Source organism: Nesoenas mayeri (assembly GCF_963082525.1).
Source record: "Nesoenas mayeri genome assembly, chromosome: 7".
In the NCBI taxonomy this organism is placed as follows: domain Eukaryota; kingdom Metazoa; phylum Chordata; class Aves; order Columbiformes; family Columbidae; genus Nesoenas; species Nesoenas mayeri.
This window is the reverse complement of record NC_137551.1, coordinates 16,192,753-16,210,466: the sequence shown is the minus strand read 5'-3', so window position 1 is coordinate 16,210,466 and position 17,714 is coordinate 16,192,753. Positions and strand designations below refer to the sequence as shown.

Genomic DNA, 17,714 nt, shown 5'->3' with positions numbered 1-17,714 from the left:
TAGCTGGTCACAAAGGCCAGTCCCCTTGCCTCTCTCTGCTTCATCTTTTTTAATAAGTTTATTAAAACTAGTCAGATTATACTTTCTTATGGCACAGTCTGTGCTTGGTCCATTCATTATGGTTTCTTTATCTTGGCAGGCAATCTGAATTGAACGGCAGCTAGTCCATTATGCACATATGAAGCCCATCACTCCTCCAGCAATGGCCAATTCATCAAACATTTATCTTTTGCCCTCTGAGCAGTGCGTCAATTTGCTTGTCAATCCTCAGCCTTGGTTGTTGTGGAAGATGGGAGAAAAATTAGTTTTCCCTCTTCTGACTGAACTCTAGTAGTCGAAATGCTCACTCTACAGGCTTGTTACTCCCCCCTTTTCTGTGCAAAAAGGGGAGGGGTCAGGTTACTATCTAAATTGCAGAGTGACAGATTGATCCAAGATACAGTAAAGCTTTCATTATGGCCCTGCCTTTACATTTGAATGAGTTCATATTTCCATTATAATACTGGTTTTTAGAAAGTTTATTAAGAGGTTCTCAACTTGGCACATGGAGATGATACTGCTTATTCACTTATTTTTGTTTTCTCTTTTGCTGACCATATTAACAAGCTTTAGTTTTATACAAAAGGCTTCTGCCAGGTATTTTCTATTTAGCAACAGAAAGGTGGAAACTGACCAGAAGTGATGCATATTGCTCCCTCTAGATAGCCTGCAAAATACTAACATTGCCTCTGGTATGAAACAAAACAAAGTATTTCATGTTTTGGAAACACTGGTAACCTGTTTTTCATTGAATAGAATTTCGTGATTCTTGTTTTAGGACTCATCTGGTCTAACTTGGGACCTTGCCCACTCTAGAAATTTTGGAGGTTCTTTACTTTTCACTGGGGCACTTTTGTTTTTGTTCTGCTTTGATCCAAAAGTCAGGTCAGAACTGTCCATTACATACTCCATTCTGTTTTGCTTTTGGATGTATTGTCATGAATGGGTATAAACAGTCAGTAGGATTGCAGAAAAGAACAGCTATTTTGCTTTAATAGTGTAGAGGTCATTTTTGGATACTTAACTTGTAGGTTTATCTGCCATTGCTATCTACATGTGCAGGAAATACATAAACCTTAGGTGTGTAGTATTTTTGTGATTTTAATAGTGAGAGTGTTTTATTTGTTTGTTTCATTGATTTTTGTTTGCTTGCTTTTTTCCTGGAATTTGAACTGAATTCTGTCCACTTCTTGTTTAAAATGGGTTACTTATTTTTTTGTACCCACAGATGAGAGGTGTGTTTAGAGCAGAACCCCCCAAAGCAGGTTTGAGAGTAGAATTCTGACAGAGGCCTCAGCCTGAAGGAGTTTGCACAGAAGATTCGCTAAACCCGTTCCACCTTCAGAACAGAATTGGAAACGGCTTGGGTTTTTGCCCTTATTTGCATGCTATATTTCAGATTAAATGGCGTTTAAAATTGAACAGGTATCAAAGTAAACCTGAAATGATGTTTTGCATTCCCAGGGAGTTACATAAAATCTAAACTTGCGCATGTGTGTGTCTTATGTTTTTATTTATATATAGCATTTATTTATTGCTCTTTGTTTTGTTTTTGTGAGGTTAAGTCAAAGGACTAGAAGTCAGGAGCTCTGGGTTTTATTTCTTGTCTCTTAGAAAATTGCTGGAGGTCACCTTTCCTTAGTCACTTAACCTCTCTCTGCTTTACTACAAAATGGGATTTTAAGCTTAGCAGGTTTTTGAAGAGTAATTCATTAATTTTTTTTTTATTTTTTTTAAAATGCTTTGTGCTCCTTGGCTGGCAGGTGCTGGAGAAATAGAAATTACTTTTCTATTCTTTAAAAACTGGAATTATCTAGTACAAGGATCCTCGTGTTGATTCTGCACTCCTGTAATCTGTTATAACATAAAGGGCAAGGAAAAAGAAGCTATTTTAAAAAGCTCCTGTTTTGTAACAGCTCTGTCTTTAACTTCTGGTAATGGCTATCTCTTGTCAACAGAGTGCAAATCAATTTCAAGGCTAAAGCTAAACTCTCTCATTTACATATTGTTAACTGCTCTCTCTTTTCCTGTTAAACAGGAGGAAAAAGTCATTAGATATGAGGCAGCTGTCTTATTAATGGAGTGGTGGGGTAAAATGTGAGGAACACTTATTTTTCAACATATCCTTCTGAACAGCTTGTTCTGGACAAGGACAGCTGCAGAGTACCAAGGTTTGCCCATTACTTGAGAGGCTTCTGCTTTTTTTCATCTATAAAAAACTCGTGGTTTTGTTGTCAAATATTACCAAAATGAAGAGCTGCTCTTTCATTGTAACCAAATCCCTGTCAGGCCAGAGGGACCGTGCACAATAGTGTAGTTGACAATTGCCATGCATACACATCGAGAGAAAAAAAAAATCTCTGCCGTGACATTCCTTTGTGATTAAAACTTTGTTACAAACCGTGAATAAATTATGGAAAAGAAAGCTGGAAGAAATCATACTGATTAGCTGAAGGACTTGGATAAAAGGACGTTTCTGAGACCTTTGTATTCTAAAGGCTTATTTACTGTCTGGTTACAGGACATCTTAAGTGGTGTTGCAGAGGGAGTCAGTTTCCCGTTTAGCGCAGTGTTTTTGTAAGCTAATGAGGGCAAAGCGTGAGCCATAGGCAATGATGCTGTGATATTAGCTGTGACAGGGAGCTTGATCATAATTATCTTAACGAGGATAGGGTTAATTACAGTGGAAACTTAAAGCTTTTTCTGTTTGAATGAGGTGGGACTGAATACGTTGTGATGTTTTGTCGGTTTGATGTGACTTTGGAAATTGCAATGGAAATCTCTTGGCAGCACTTGCTCTCCTCTGGGAGCGGAGTGTGAGCCCTGCAATGAGGTAACTGAGATGGAACCTGTGGGTGAGATAATGGGCAGCTTTCATGTCATTAGAACAGAGAAAAGCAACCTGCAATACACCTTAGTGATGTTTATTAGCCCTTTGCAACTAGGGAAAACAACTGCTTGCCACTTCCCTTCAGTGTTGGTTGTATTCTGGTGCTAAGACTGTATGGTTTTTGTTTTTTGTTTTTTGTTTTTTGTTTTTTTTTTTTAATGTGCCAATACAGGAAGATATTTTTTCTTTTTAATTTTAGAGTAGTTCTCTTTTTTGGGGGTATTTCTCTCTTCTTATACTTGTTTCTTTTAGGGTGTTTGTGTGCTTCTTGCTATGCTGTATTATGTATGTAATCCTCTCCTATTTTGTAATGGGCTCAAGGAAATACTTGGAGTACATTAATATAACTGTCTTACCCTCATTAAAAATAAAAACACCAGTATTTGATACTGATTTCTACCTCAGCTTCTTAAAAATGCTTTCTTATATATGAATTCACAATTGCAATCCTTTCTTATCCCCATCTGCAGATGGGAAACTGAGGCACATAGAAGTTTTGGGATTTGCTGAAGTTTGTGCCATAAGACCTATTGTGTGGATTGTACTTAAAACTTTTAAATTCTGGAATACAACTGCTGGGCAATGTTTCCTTGTATATTATGACAGTAGAGATTGTTGCCTTGAATTTAGTAGCTAATATCACTGACTGATAGTAAACACTTCTTTTCTTTTTCTGTTTCTTTACCAATGGTTTTACTAATTTTGCTTTGCTGCTAGTTTTTTGTTTGTTTGTTTGGGGTCTTTTTGTTTGACTTGTTTTGTTTTTCTTTTTTTCTTCTGTTTAAGGTGGAAAAGTAAGAATTCTGTGAATAGCAAAATAACATATGAATGTAAATTTATGTTAATGGCTACACCCTCTCTCTGTACTGTGGCAACCCCTCCCATCTCCCTGGGCTCTGAATTTAGGTGATTAAATCACCAAGTGCACACTGCTCTGATGACATGAAAACAACAATTAATAAGCAACCCCCTGTGTAACATGGCTCCTTTTTAACTGAGCGGCTAATAACATTACATGGCAAAAATTATCAAAACCAGACAGGTGTAAGGAGATTTGCGCACAATTTTCTCTGCCTATCTATGAAACTAGTAGCCTTGTGTTTGGCCTAGGCTTGTGAAAGAAAGGCTGTTTCAATAGGCAACTCCCTCTAGTGTTTCAAGGCCTTTTGTCCCTCTTCATGGCTTGTCATTTTGTTTTATGCCTCCCCTGCAGCAGTTTTGGATGTGTGCTTTCTTCTCCTTGCCAGTTGCCAACCATTTGCTGATTCTCATGATAAGAGTATTATATTTGCATAACATAACTCAGGAACAATGTGTATTTTGATGCTGACACTGACCAGAGCCCAAGCAATGTTTTTTCACAAAGGACCTATTAACATCCCATAAGGCTCTGTGGTGTTGACAAGGAGGTGGCCTTCTCTGAACTCCTTTGGCAAGTCAGAGTCTTACACTGAAATGTGAGGTTTGGAAATAATCCACTATTTATATAATAAAGAGTATTTAAGGGGAATTTGCTAAACTAGGTTTGTCAAATAAACTGAAATGAAAACTCATAACAGCTTGATAAACTCACTGCTACTTCCTCTGGGTTATTTTTCCTTTTAAAGGTAGCTGGGGGAAAGCGCTGTCTGAAATGTTTGCTGATCTCTCTTCTGATCTTGACTGTGGCAAAGCCAAGTCTGTGGTGACCCTTTGCTGAAATAGCTGGCTTAGTACCGCACGCTAGCACAGCTCTTCATGGTGGACAGTTTATGTAGGCTGAATCAAGTTTTTCCGAAACAATATTTTAAAGGCAAATGCAAAAAGTGTGACTGTTGCTCTGGTGGTTGTTTCAGTATAATGTTTATAATAGAGGCTTTTTTTCTTTCAGCTTCAGAAATCGTAGTCTCTGTGCATTGTAGTGATATAGTTACACCATAGGTTGTAGGCATAGAAAATTTTCTTCTGGTTTGCCTGCCCAGCATCAAAATGGCATTAGAAACAGTTGTACCTACATTTCAGAATGCCAAGTTAACAGACTATGAGAGTTTTGGAGTCCTTGGACTGAAATACACTGTTTCAGTGTTGTGCAAATGTTACTTGACTATTCATAGTTTAGTGTACAGTACCCAGTGTAAAGGTCACAGACTTGATTTTGTTTGTTTGAACCCTCTAACTGTGATTTATAAGTGGTCAGTACGTTCTTTTGACAAAAGCCATATCTTGTTTTTGTTTGACAGATGAATGTTAAATTGTCTAGTTTGAAACCCATATACTTTCTAATAGTATTTGTATTTTCCTCTAGTAGTAATGCCTGTAGAACTCTAACAGGGACCTTGGCTGTATTTTGATCTTTGCCAAAAACTGGGAGGAGGTTCAGGAAATCCCCTCAGTATAAATGTCATTGGAAACTGAATAAATAGTATAGACTGCATCTCCCTTATTCATCACATTTTATAAAACAGCCAGGAGATACAGTAATGATCTTCCCACTGGTAGGCATAGTAGATCAGCTGTCAAGTCATGCAATCTCAGCATATCTTTAGGTGTCTGGTAGGTGAATGAGCTGTGAATGTGTGGCTGTGCGTATGCTCTGTATACCACGTGCCTAAATTGATTAATGTGTGGGGTTTTTTTTTTTTCCTGTTGGAATGTGCAAGAATTAAGAAGCAAGTTTGGAATAGATGCCTTAACAAGTTACTAAAGTATTCTATTTTAGATGGTTTTTTTTCATGTACTTTACTTATGAGAGGAATGAATACCTCCAACAATCTTGTTTATTTACAAGCCATCATCTGCACTTCCGCAGTCTGAGATGCAACTTTTTAAGGCTGCTCTCTGCAATCTGACCTGTGGTTTGACAGTGGGACAGTGAGTTCCAAAAAGAAAGCAAATGCCTTTTCGATCTGGAGTAATTCTGCATTTTATTTTGTAGAGAACATTTTATTTTCTTTGCAGAGACTAGAGAAGCAAATTTAGTGTTTAATAAAAAGGAAAAAGAAAATTCCTTCTCCATTTCCTATTATTGCTTGTAAGGTAACTGCTAAGAAATGATACTTGAAGTTGTATTTATTATTGTTAGCAGGGTATGATATTTCTTGGCAGAAATGATGGATGACAACTTAAATTTGTGTCCAGGGAATGAAGGTGAACTGTGACAGAGTTATTTATCTTGGGAATGGAGGTTAGGGTCAGGCAAGGCTGGGTGCCTGAAGGCACAAGACATTGACAAATTCATCCTGCAGGCCCCATATCTGAAGCCTTTTGTTTTGGATCCTGGCTACTCACTAAGTGACCCCCATCCTTCATCCTGCCAGCATGTGAAGGATGTGTTGCAGTGCCAGCACTCCCCTTGCCTCTAATGCTTGTCATTCACTCTTCTGACAGGCCCAAACCAAAACTATTCCCACTCCTGAAAGGGAAGGTTAAAATATTTATTTCAGCTCATAATGGCCTCCCTGATTTAGTGGAGTATCATTTTTTTCTGTTGCCTTTGTCGTTTGCAGGTCACTGGAAGGACTGAAAACATTCAGTTACTTGGAAGAGCTGATCTTGGACAACAATCTACTCGGAAATGACCTTCGGCTACCCAGGTTACCCCACCTCCATACCTTAACGCTCAACAAGAACCAAATATCCTTTCAAAGAAATACCTGCAAAATGTCAAATGAGTTTTATGTGTCAGCCAAATTAAAGTATGTGAAATATAGTTCATGAGCAGACAAAGCATTCTCTCGTTTGGAACCTGGAATACTTCATAGTAATTTATTATAGGTCATTCATAAATGAAATGCACCATTATATCTTCCTGTTGCTCCATTTTAGTGAGAGATCTAACTTATGGCTCTGAAGAAATCTTTCTAATAGATAAAATAGAGAAAGAGAATAATGTCAGTGCTACCAGTGTGCAGCGGCAGTTCCTGTGTTTGCTTGGGGTTCTGTTGCAGGCTGACCTCTAGTGGAACAGAGAGCGTAGTGAAACACTATTAAGTTTTTATACTTTAAATAGCTCTTAAAACAATGAAGTAACGTAAAATAAAAGAAATAAAAAAGGAAATGTAATACCTTTCTCTATTTTAATGAAGTTGGTAATATGCACGATTTGGTAGCTGCTGTGCAACTTCAGCTGTAAAAGCAAGTTACTGTATTCTTGGTGTTCCAGCTCTGTATAAATTCACATAAAATGCTGTCCAAGCCAAGGTCTTAATACATTAAACAATTTAAATAGATGGTTAAGCCCATTCATAGCCAATCAGACATTTCTCCATATGCCTGAAGTTAGTCCCTGCTTAAGTGTATTCAAAATAAGTGTTTCAATATTTGCCTATATACTCTGCTGAATCAGAGCCCTTAGTCTCTAGCTTTATAGGTAGTGGTCTGTAAAAACTAATTATCTTTAAGGGCTGGACATGGACTTGATTATTAAATAATTTTCTCATACTTTGACCCCTCTGGGCATTTGAAGTGTGTAATATATGGTTTTACAAAAGTGAAGGGTGATCAAATTGTAGCCAAAAGGCCAACTGAGGCCTGCAGAGTCTTTAGAGCACAGACCATGAAAGCCCTCTCCTTGTAATTGCAGTGTGAGGACAAGGCTGCTCAACTGCAGGCTTTTATTACAGACAGTGTAAACAGAGAGCAATTTACCTCCTGCTAAAGCAAAATCCTCCTACTGAGGAGAATAAAAATAACTGCAGTTTCTACAATTTCTGCAGTTATTTTTGACTCTCTAAATAAATAAAGATCAGCAGAGTAACTTTTATTCTTGGGGGCCTGGAAATTTGCCAAGAGTTTGTCCTGAGCTGTGATCATCATTACTGTACTAGGTATTTGGCTAGATTTCTGGTTAATGCCAGGATTCTGTGGCTTGGATTTGAGGAACTGGTTTTATTGTTTGCTACCATCTTAAAATCTGAACTGGACATGCTTTAATGAAGAATGTACAAGAACATTTTATGCTGATGCTATGGATGGTGGTATGGGTGGTGCAGCATACCTCCTACAAAGCATGAAATGTAAATTTGGCCATAAAACCCAAAAGCACCTGAGTATATTTGTCCTTTGGTGGGCTGTCAAGGTGGAGCTTTGTACTTACTAAAAGGAGGGGAGCTGTATTGAATAAGAACCTCATGAACAAAATCAGAGGGGAAAATTTAATCCTGTCAGTAGTATTCTTTAAAGAGGTTCAGCTGGTCTTGCAGACATACTTAAAATACTATTGTTAAGTGTGTAAGCTCTCAAAGTCAATGATAACATGATAAAAATTATTTGATTTATCCTGGGATTTTTTTAACCCCATCTTAAAACAATGAAGTTAGAGCTTCGAGTATTGAAGTACCCAGGATAGAATATAGACATAATGTGTGCATTTTGTAGTGTGCTGCCAATAGTTTAACAGAGGAGTTGCAGAAATGCTTGTAAAACACTCAGTGTATGCAACCTGCTTAGAGAAGAAAAAATAACTGCTGTCCATCATTACCATTTTGAGCCCTAGAGAGCAGTGGTATCTTATAGGGAAGATACCAGCAGTCTTCAGAAGAACGAGCATCTCCCAGATTCCCCTCTTCAGTGTGTATACCATATTTAAAAAAGATCTCATTTGAACTTGAATCACTTCTTTTAATGAAAGATTTCTCTATAGAATTATGATTAAAATGTTCAAATAAAATGTACTTTTACTAGAATAATGAAATACATTACAGGAAAGGTTATTTAGTATATGACAGTGGCACTACAATAAGGACACAAATGAGCGAACAAAACTGATCTGTAACAAAACTTAAATTGGTTGCATTTTTCCATGTATACAGAAAGATACATATATAGAAAGATGAAAACACAAAAAGCCAAACTGACCTCAGTGAAAATAATACATTAACTTTAAAACTCATATGAGAGCTTTCCTGGGTATCTTTTAATATTGCTGTACTCTTTGCTGCTTCTCTCCTTTCATTTTGGTTTTGTTTTGATTCAGATCCTGTTTTGATTGTTCTGATGAGAGCTTTCTACTCCTTTTAAATGGTTCACTTATTGTGTGGCATTGTACGTGTAAATAATATTTGGCCCCTCCTAATATAAGATCTGGATACATTGTACAAATGTGAAATCTTATCTCTCAATCAGGTAAATACTTAGAAGAATCATCTAGTATTTTTTTTTTCTTCAAATAGTGGTTGTGTATTTCAGTTACAGTTAGGCCACTGCCAAATTTTGTACCAGAAGTTAAAGAAGCAAATTTAAAATTACTATTTAAAAAATAGTTTCCTAGTGTGATACCTCAACTATTCTGTAATGTGTAAGCTGTTAAAAATATTTTAAAATGCATTCTATATAGCTGAAATAATGAAATGATATTTATTAACATTGTACAGTATTGGATTACATGTGTCTAACATGTAACATCTTTTCACGTGTACAGCATGTTTGTTTTTACAAATGTCTGATTTACTTTGGGAAATATCATCTTAGTTTCTCTATCAGACACAATGGATGGCAGAAAGCAGTACAGACTAAGATCATCATCTTAAGTGCCATCATGCAGCAAGACAACCAAGTGATCAGGCCCAGTCAGCATGGGTTTCTGAAAGGCAGGTCCTGCTTGACCAACCTGATGTCCTTCTATGACAAGGTGTCCTGCTCAGTGGATGAGGGAAAGGCCATGGATATTGTGTACTTAGACTTCAATAAAGCCTTTGATGCTGTTTCCCACAGCATTTTCCTGGAGAAACTGGCAGCTCGTGGTTTGGCGGGGCATACTCTTTGCTGGGTAAAGAACTGGCTGAATGGTGAGGCCCAAAGAATTGTATTGAACAGAGTCAAATCCAGTTGGTGGCCGGTCACGAATGGTGTTCCCCAGGGCTCAGTTTTGGGGCCATCTCTGTTTAATCTCTTTATCAATCATCTGGACAAGGGGATTGAGTGCACCCTCAGTAAGTTTGCAGGTGACACCAAGTTGGCTGGGTCCTGCACTTAGATCACAGCAACCCCAGGCAGCGCTACAGGCTCGGGGAAGAGTGGCTGAAAAGCTGCCTGGCAGAAAAGGACCTGGGGCGTTGACTGACAGCTGGCTGAATGTGAGCCAGCAGTGTGCCCAGGTAGCCAAGAAGGCCAAGAGCATCAAGAATAGTGTGGTCAGCAGGACTAGGGCAGTGATTGTCCCACTGTACTTGCTAGTGGTGAGGCCTCACCTTGATTCCTGTGTTCAGTTTTGGGCCCCTCACTACAGGAAAGATATTGAGATGCTGGAAAGAGCTCAGAGAAGGGCAACAAAACTGCTTGAGGGGTCTGGAGCACAAGTCTGATGAGGAGCAGCTAAGGGAGCTGGGACTGTTTAGCCTGGAGAAAAGGAAGCTGAGGGAAGACCTTATCGCTGTCTACAGTACCTGAAATGAGGTTGTAGCATGGAAGGTGTTGATCTCTTCTCCCAAGTAGCAAGCAATAGGATGAGAGGAAATAGCCTCAAGTTGCACCAGGGAAGGCTCATATTGGATGTAAGGAAACATTTCTTCCTGGAAAGGGTTGTGAAGCCCCAGAACAGGCAGCCCAGGACAGTGGTGGAGTCACCATTCCTGGAGGCATTTGAAAGAACTGTAGATAAGGTTTTTAGGGGCATGGTTTAGTACTAGAGTTAGGTTATGGTTGGACTCAATGATCTTAAGGGTCTCTTTCAACCAAAACTATTCTATGATTCAAAGATGGATGTGTGGTAGGTAGGAAGTTGGTTTTGGAGGAGGACTCATGACTGCAATCACCTATGCCTGTAATGAGAAGCCTCACTTCTTTTAAGGGTGTTTACTAGATAGTAAGAATCAGTCAGGAAACTTCTAAATAGATTATTGCTCTTTGTGTGTTACAGGAGTATGAGGATTTATGGCTTATCACTGTGCTGACCACAGCTGTTGTTACAGTGGGACTATGTAGTATAGACATTTCAATTTCCTGTACATTTCAATGTTCTTAGTATTTATTAAAACTACTCAAAAGGGCAACAGTGTGTCAAATATATATACCTGTATGCTGAAAATCAGATGGTGTTCATTGCTTCACTTCAAAATAGACAAGTCTGATAGCAAACAAGATCTGTGATTCTCTGAAGTAAAAGCCTTATTTTTTTGCTTAGTCTAACAAACTGGTCATCCATTTAATATACATTGTATATATATCTGAAGAACTGATACCAAAATTGATTTAGAATAAAGATGTTGAATGTAAATACAGAATGCAGATATTGAATCTAGGTTTAGGTTTTAAATGGTTTAGAGGAAAGCCAAAATATTTCACACTGTAGAGGGGGAAAACTAGAGGCGGGCAGAATGCCCATAATGACACATGTATTACTTATGGCAAGAGGAGTTATAAGTGTGATTCAGATCTAGACTTTATAAGTTTTTGAGTCTTTGAAAACAGCACGAATTGAGTATCTCAACTGAAGAATGTACCAATATGTGCTTCTGGTATAATCTGTCTTCACAGAGGTCTCATCATAATGCCCAACAGTTACGGATTTGTTTTGCCTCAGACCTGTACATTGTAATTCATTTTGCTTTTGTTCTTGTTCCTACATTGTCTTAAAGTGCTAGAAGACCTTGAAGTCCCAATCTGACCAGAATGTCATTGGGATAAAAGCTGAGGACTTGATGCTTAGATTGGGTGAATATGTTAAAGATATGAATTGTCTCCTATTGTGCCCAGATCCATATCTCGCCTAAACAAAGATCTAAGCTGAACTGATACAGCATTCTTCATGCATCTAGTTTGGAACTCTTGCGCTACAATTACAGATTTGGTTAAACCCGAGTGTGGATTGTTACAGAATCACAGCACCTGATGAGCCAAAACCCTAGGTGAATTCTGTAAAACATTCTGAAATTACTGAGCATTGAGCCTTTTTTCCTCTCTGTCTTCCCCAACTTCCATCCCACCTTTTTTCTAGAATTAAGTGTACCTGAAGTAAAAAATAAGTAATGTGAGTGCTTACATCTATGAAAGAGGGAGGTAATCTTCAGTCCAGGTGATTCCATATCTTGTTCTATAGCAGTGCTTGAACCAATTCAAGTCCACATGTTAGAACTTTTCAAAAATGGTGAGCTGCTGCTTTATTTCTGATTGTCTCTGTGTCACCTTGGGAACATAGAGCAACACTTGTGCAGAATAGTGTTTAAAAAAAAAATCCAAACCAAAAACAAATGTGGTTTCAGGATAGACCTTTCTAGAGAACCAGAAATGTAATTTGATTGTAGGACTAGAAAGATTTCTCCTTTTTCTCAGGTTTGTATATCTGATAACATTGAAACCTGGTCTTCAGATCTGCAGCCTTGTAACCATGGCCTTTCTGAAATACCCTTAAAAGTAATGGAAAATCTAGCTACATGGAGAAAACTAATGCTACTACAGTAGACAAAGTGGGATTTTTTTTTACCAAGTATTCAGTGTGTATGAAGCTCTCCAAGAGATGTATGCACTTTAGTTAATTACTACCTGTGCCACACCTTTTCTTTCTTGAGGACGATAGCTTTAAAGTCAGTGAACAAGGCCTTGTATCAGGGCTCTATCTCCCTACCAGATAGTGTTCAGGCCAGAATGTGGCATACAAATGACCGTGTGTTACATCCTATTGCACACAGAGAAGGGGAAGATGTATACTTGCATATTGCAAGCTATTTCTGTGGTTATCCAACCTTGAAGACCTAGCACATTCTAATGGAAAAGCATTCAGGTGGCAAAGATCTTTTCACACTGCATTCAGAGGAGAATTGGTAACTTCTGCTTCAAGGCTGTTTGCCTGTGGAATCGCTTGTGGTTGCTACATAGTGTTTGTGATAAGTTTAATCAAAACAAATGTTTTAAATGGGTATAAATATATGTACCTTGCTCATTTATGATGCTGCTAGAAGTGCTATCCAGCTGTTTTAGTATTATGTTGATTGCAGCGCCTGTGTGACAGATCGTTAGTTGGCAGAAGATTTTGGATGACAATTTTGGGTCTTCCTACATGGCAGCCTTGAATTCTGTGGGATATTTCTGATATTCTATATGTATGTATTTCAAAATATTTTGAATCTAAAGCTATTTGCTCTTTACTTTGTCTCTTTGTTTTCAAGAACTTCCAAAAGCTGTAATCATAGCTGGTGATTAACATGAAAAGCTCTCCTGGAACTCTTTTGGGGAAATGTGATGGCTAAAAATTTGAAAAGACTAAGTATAAACCTTTTGAAATAACATAGTGGAACAACTTGGAAAGGTCTGAGAGAACAAGAGTGGTTACTTTTATTTTAAAGTAAATATATTTGAATGTGTGAGTAGTAAAAAGAATGGCTGGCAAAGAAAAAGGTTACAGAAAGAAGTCCAAGATTCTCTTGCATACTTCAAACTATATGCAAAAACTAAGTGACTGGTTAGATAGGAAATATGTAGGTTAGTTTGTTTGGACAGTTATATTGCCCTAGCATTTGTATACAGTTACATAGAAGAAATTAATTTAGACACTGTTAGCAAAGGTTGTGTTTCTGCATAGGTTTGACCAGCAGTTAGTTGTCCCTGAAGAACAACCATGAATAACTTTATACCAAGAATACTGGTGAGAGAGGAAACAGTATGGAATTTGGAGATGATCAGTATCAGTTCTCAGTACTTTAAGGTAGCTAGACCCTTATATCATTCTTATAAAGGACACTCATGCAGTGTTTGTGCTCTGTAAATATGCTGGGAGGACTAGTGAAAGGACACTGCTAAAGAGACTCTTTAGAACAGACATCTGGAATAGTGGAACATGTGACACATTGTCCAGTAATGAATCCACACAAACTCTCAGAAATATCACAGAATGGTCTTTTTACTATGCTGGCTGTCACAAGACACAGCTTGGCATCAAAATGGCTGTCCCTGCTTGTGAGGTGCTCCTAAAATTGAGTAAGCAAAGTGGCATTATACCATCCACTCAAGAGTTTACAACTTTGGCCTTGTTCAAATGAGTATTCACTGGGGACAGTTTAACTTCAAATAACACAAGTGTTGCCTTGGTGTAGTAGTCTTGAACACAGTTGAACTGATATTTGAAGGGTTTGTGAGAGGCCATATTCCTGACTAGCACTAGAATTTTAATCCAGGCTATAGGATTTTCTGTAAAACAAACAAAAATGTTATGAGCTTCCATAAACAGTTAATTCTTAGCCAGAGAAGGAGATGCATCCTTTGCTTTGGGTTTTAGCTTTTCTTTTTGCCTTCTGGAGAAGCTGAAAATATATGGTATTGGGTAACAGATAGTGAATAAAAATAGATAACCCAGAACGTATTTCTTTGTAAGATCTTCTTGGTTGGCTAAAACTTGCAAAAAATTATATTGCTCTGCAGCTTAACTGGATCCACCATAGTACTATATTTTCCAAGTAACTCTATTGCTAGGTAGCATTTGTTTTTCTGAAGAGTAAATGTGGTGAAATGGTTGTATATGCTTGTGCATATGTATGCTGTGAATATTCTACTGTAAATACAGGTGTGACATACGTACATGTAACATAATGAGGCTTAAAGTTAATCTGAGTATGAGAGATACCTTGTTATTTTAAAGGTTTCCCAAGTTTAATACGAGAAATGGTGCAAGACATCAGTATAGTCTTTTGCTGATGGTGGAGTTTTGAAGTGTGTCTAGTATGTTTCTGTTAACTATTCACGGAGACCAGATTGGTTTTTGGAGGCGACCACTGTTGTATAATTGCTGAGAATGAATATTTTAGCTTTGAGCAAAAGAGCTGAAGAGTTTTATGATTTTATTGCTATGAATTTTTATTTTAGTCAACATCTCTTAGAAAGCGTTAATAAGTTGGTAAAGATGACACTGTTGAATTAGAAGATGGATTGCTGCACTAAGTTACTTTGTCACGATAGTGACACTTCAAAACAGTTTTCAAACAACACTCTAGTATAAGTATCGCTTAAACTTACACATCACTGTTACATGTTCACCTGGTGACCACTGGCACTGACTTCAGAAAGATCAGTTCAGGGCTATTTTCACAGAGCTTTAAATGAATTTCACTAGCATTGTCCATTAATTTAATTGTGTCTTTCCTTTTTGGAGAGAATGGAGCTGAAATTGGTCTTACAAATGGCACAGCAGGATTTTGCTGCTCTTTGGCTCTTATTGCTCCTTAGGCTGCAACAATACCCATAAAACGGAAGCTGGCTATAAAATTTCAGACTTGCTTTTGATTTTCTTCCTCTGTATTTTCCTAGCATTGCTTTAGAAAGACTTTACACTTTTGGTAGCACTGTATAGTTCCAGTATTGTGATTAAAATAAGTATATGACATGCTAGTTAGCTAAACAGTGCACTAGAAGTGCACAATGACTTATGATTACTTAGTTATGAGAATTTGAACAGAATACCATTTGTTTTTTCCTACATGCTTTGTGAAGAATAACTGTGATGTCAGATGGATGTGGCTTCTTGGAAAAATAATCTGCACCTTGCATTTTGTTTTGTTTTTAAGACGGATAAGAAAAGATAGTTCAAGTCCTGAAGAACAGATATTTTAATTATCTTTTATTTAAGATGTAACTGCTGATTCTGGCGCAAAGAGGTTGATTAGCATAAGCCACAGGCTGGCTTGTTCTCAAATGTTTCTGATGTCCTGTTAATTTTGAGCTGTCCAAGTCTGAAAGCTTCAACTTTTCTGTGAATTAGTGATCTTATGCTTTTGAGGTGATTACATCCGATTTTTGGGGTTTGCCCTATGCACTTTTTTCTGTGGCAGCTAAAATTGAAATAATGCTAAGATGCTAAATATCTATTTCATAGAGGGAGATGAGTAAATCAAGGGTGTCGAACTCATACTCCTACCTAAGAGCAGTTACATTTCTACAGTCCTAAAATTACATTTGGCCCTTTGAAGGCAACTGTGAGGCTGATGTGGCCTCCCATGAAAATGAGTTTGATACCCCTGGAGTAAATGATAAGTAAGAAAAGATCTGGGAGGTCTCACAGAGAACTGCATGTAAGAGGTCATCCTTACCCAAAATAATTTTTAAGGAGGGTGTTTCTGCATCTAAAACCAATGCTCAGGGACTGGATGTGAGATATAAGAATTTCCAAATCTGGAGATTCAGATTTTCAAGATGCAGATTATCACTTACTGATTTTTTACCCAAAATTCTTAGTGAATTTGTTGTCTCTCCTTTTACTTGCATGGAACTTTTATGCATAGTCTTACACTGTCTGCATGGTCAGATGGGAATTAGAATACATGTCATACTCTACATTCAGCAAATTCCTGAGGAGGAAACCTTCTACCTCAGAAAAAGCTCTCCTGAACTGACAAACAAAAATTCTGCATGTTTATGTATTTGGTGGGTTTGTGTGTGTGTGTTGTGTATTTGTTGTTGTTGTTGTTGTTTTGTGTGTGTGTGGGTTTTGTTTTGATTTTTTTTTTTCTAATTTACTTTTAGTAGGAAATGGCCAGATACAACCTAAGGCTTGTGATAACTAAACATTTCTGCATGATTGCTGTTATGGAAATAACTGTCTTTTGTAATAATAAACTGTTTCTCTTAGAGAACCTTTTTGCAACTTAAGCAATCCTGCAAGAAGTTGTTTCTCCTGGCTGAGGGAGGGTGCCAGATTCAAGCGCTTCTCTAACAGCCTTAGGAAATTTTTTGAAGCCCTTCTCTTGAACATCTGTGGAAAAACAGTTTCTGACCTTCCCACCAGAGTCACGTACTTCCTGAAACAGTCATGAAAAAGTTTATGTATGAGCTCAAGATCCAGATATAAGACGAGACTTAGCACCATATTTTGATTGAGAATTTGTCTTGTGTAACAAAGATTATTTATATCATATGGTGTTATAAAAAAGATATTTTTCTTAGGATCCGGTTGATTATTTACTGGCATATTACTTACTGGTATATAGCATTCCCTAAGGTTATTTTGCCAAATTAGAAGCTAGCATTTTTGCATTTTTAATTTGTAGAACTAAATTCAAACCTTTATTTTTCTCACTCCTCTAAAATACTTGAGTATGATTCCTCAGACCTCATGGAACAGAACATTAACTATGCATGTAGATACATTGATTTTAAGAGATTAAAATTAGTAATTGTCAGCATGATATTTATGTATGTTTGGAAATAAAATAAAATTTCAGACTTCCAAAAGGAAGACCCCATTTTTAACAAGGAAGCTGCTCTTTCCATTCTGTATTGCTTCTGTTGCCCTTAAGATATTGAGGTGAAGAAATAAAATAAATTCCATCAGCTAAAAATAACAAAGATAACAGAAACACATAAATCAAGTATAAATATTAGCAACACAAGTGAGCTGAGGATTTAAAACAATAGTTGTGATCTCTAACAGCAGGAGTGGATAAAAACAGAACAATTAAATGCCCTTTAATGGTTTTGAGTAATTATTGCTATTGTGTAAGTCAGTACATTTTTAAACATTGAAAGCTTTTTACATGCATTTACATGGCAACTTTTTTTTTTTTTAGAATCACACCTTTTTCTTTGCATGTAAATTGAAGTAATAAAGAATGTGTGGTTTGAGTCTTAGACACTGTGGCACTATAACAAAATAATCTACTTTATTTGATCAATCAGCAGGGTGCAAATGGTTGGATATTGTTGTCATGCTTAAACCTAAACTGTGACTTCCAATACTTCAGTGGTTAAAAGATAGTTTAACCTTTGTTGGCTTGTTTATTTTAATATAGTTTCCAGTATTGAAGGTGTATCATCATTATTTATGTTCTGAGAAACATAGTTAAGTTAAAAAAACCTCACGAAAACCAAAATATAAGCCTATTTTAAT

The 17,714-nt window shown here is 37.2% G+C and overlaps 1 protein-coding gene across 1 annotated transcript in view; it reads left to right on the top strand.

The window, feature by feature from the left end:
* The window catches only part of LRMDA (leucine rich melanocyte differentiation associated), a gene marked incomplete at both ends in the record, with an annotated part of 454,575 nt that overhangs the window by 150,842 nt on the left and 286,019 nt on the right, over positions 1 to 17,714 (top strand). The window contains one exon of the mRNA XM_080348335.1: positions 6,415 to 6,541. Coding sequence (XP_080204461.1) covers positions 6,415 to 6,541 — 127 coding nt within the window. The remainder of the gene's footprint in view (positions 1 to 6,414; positions 6,542 to 17,714) is intronic.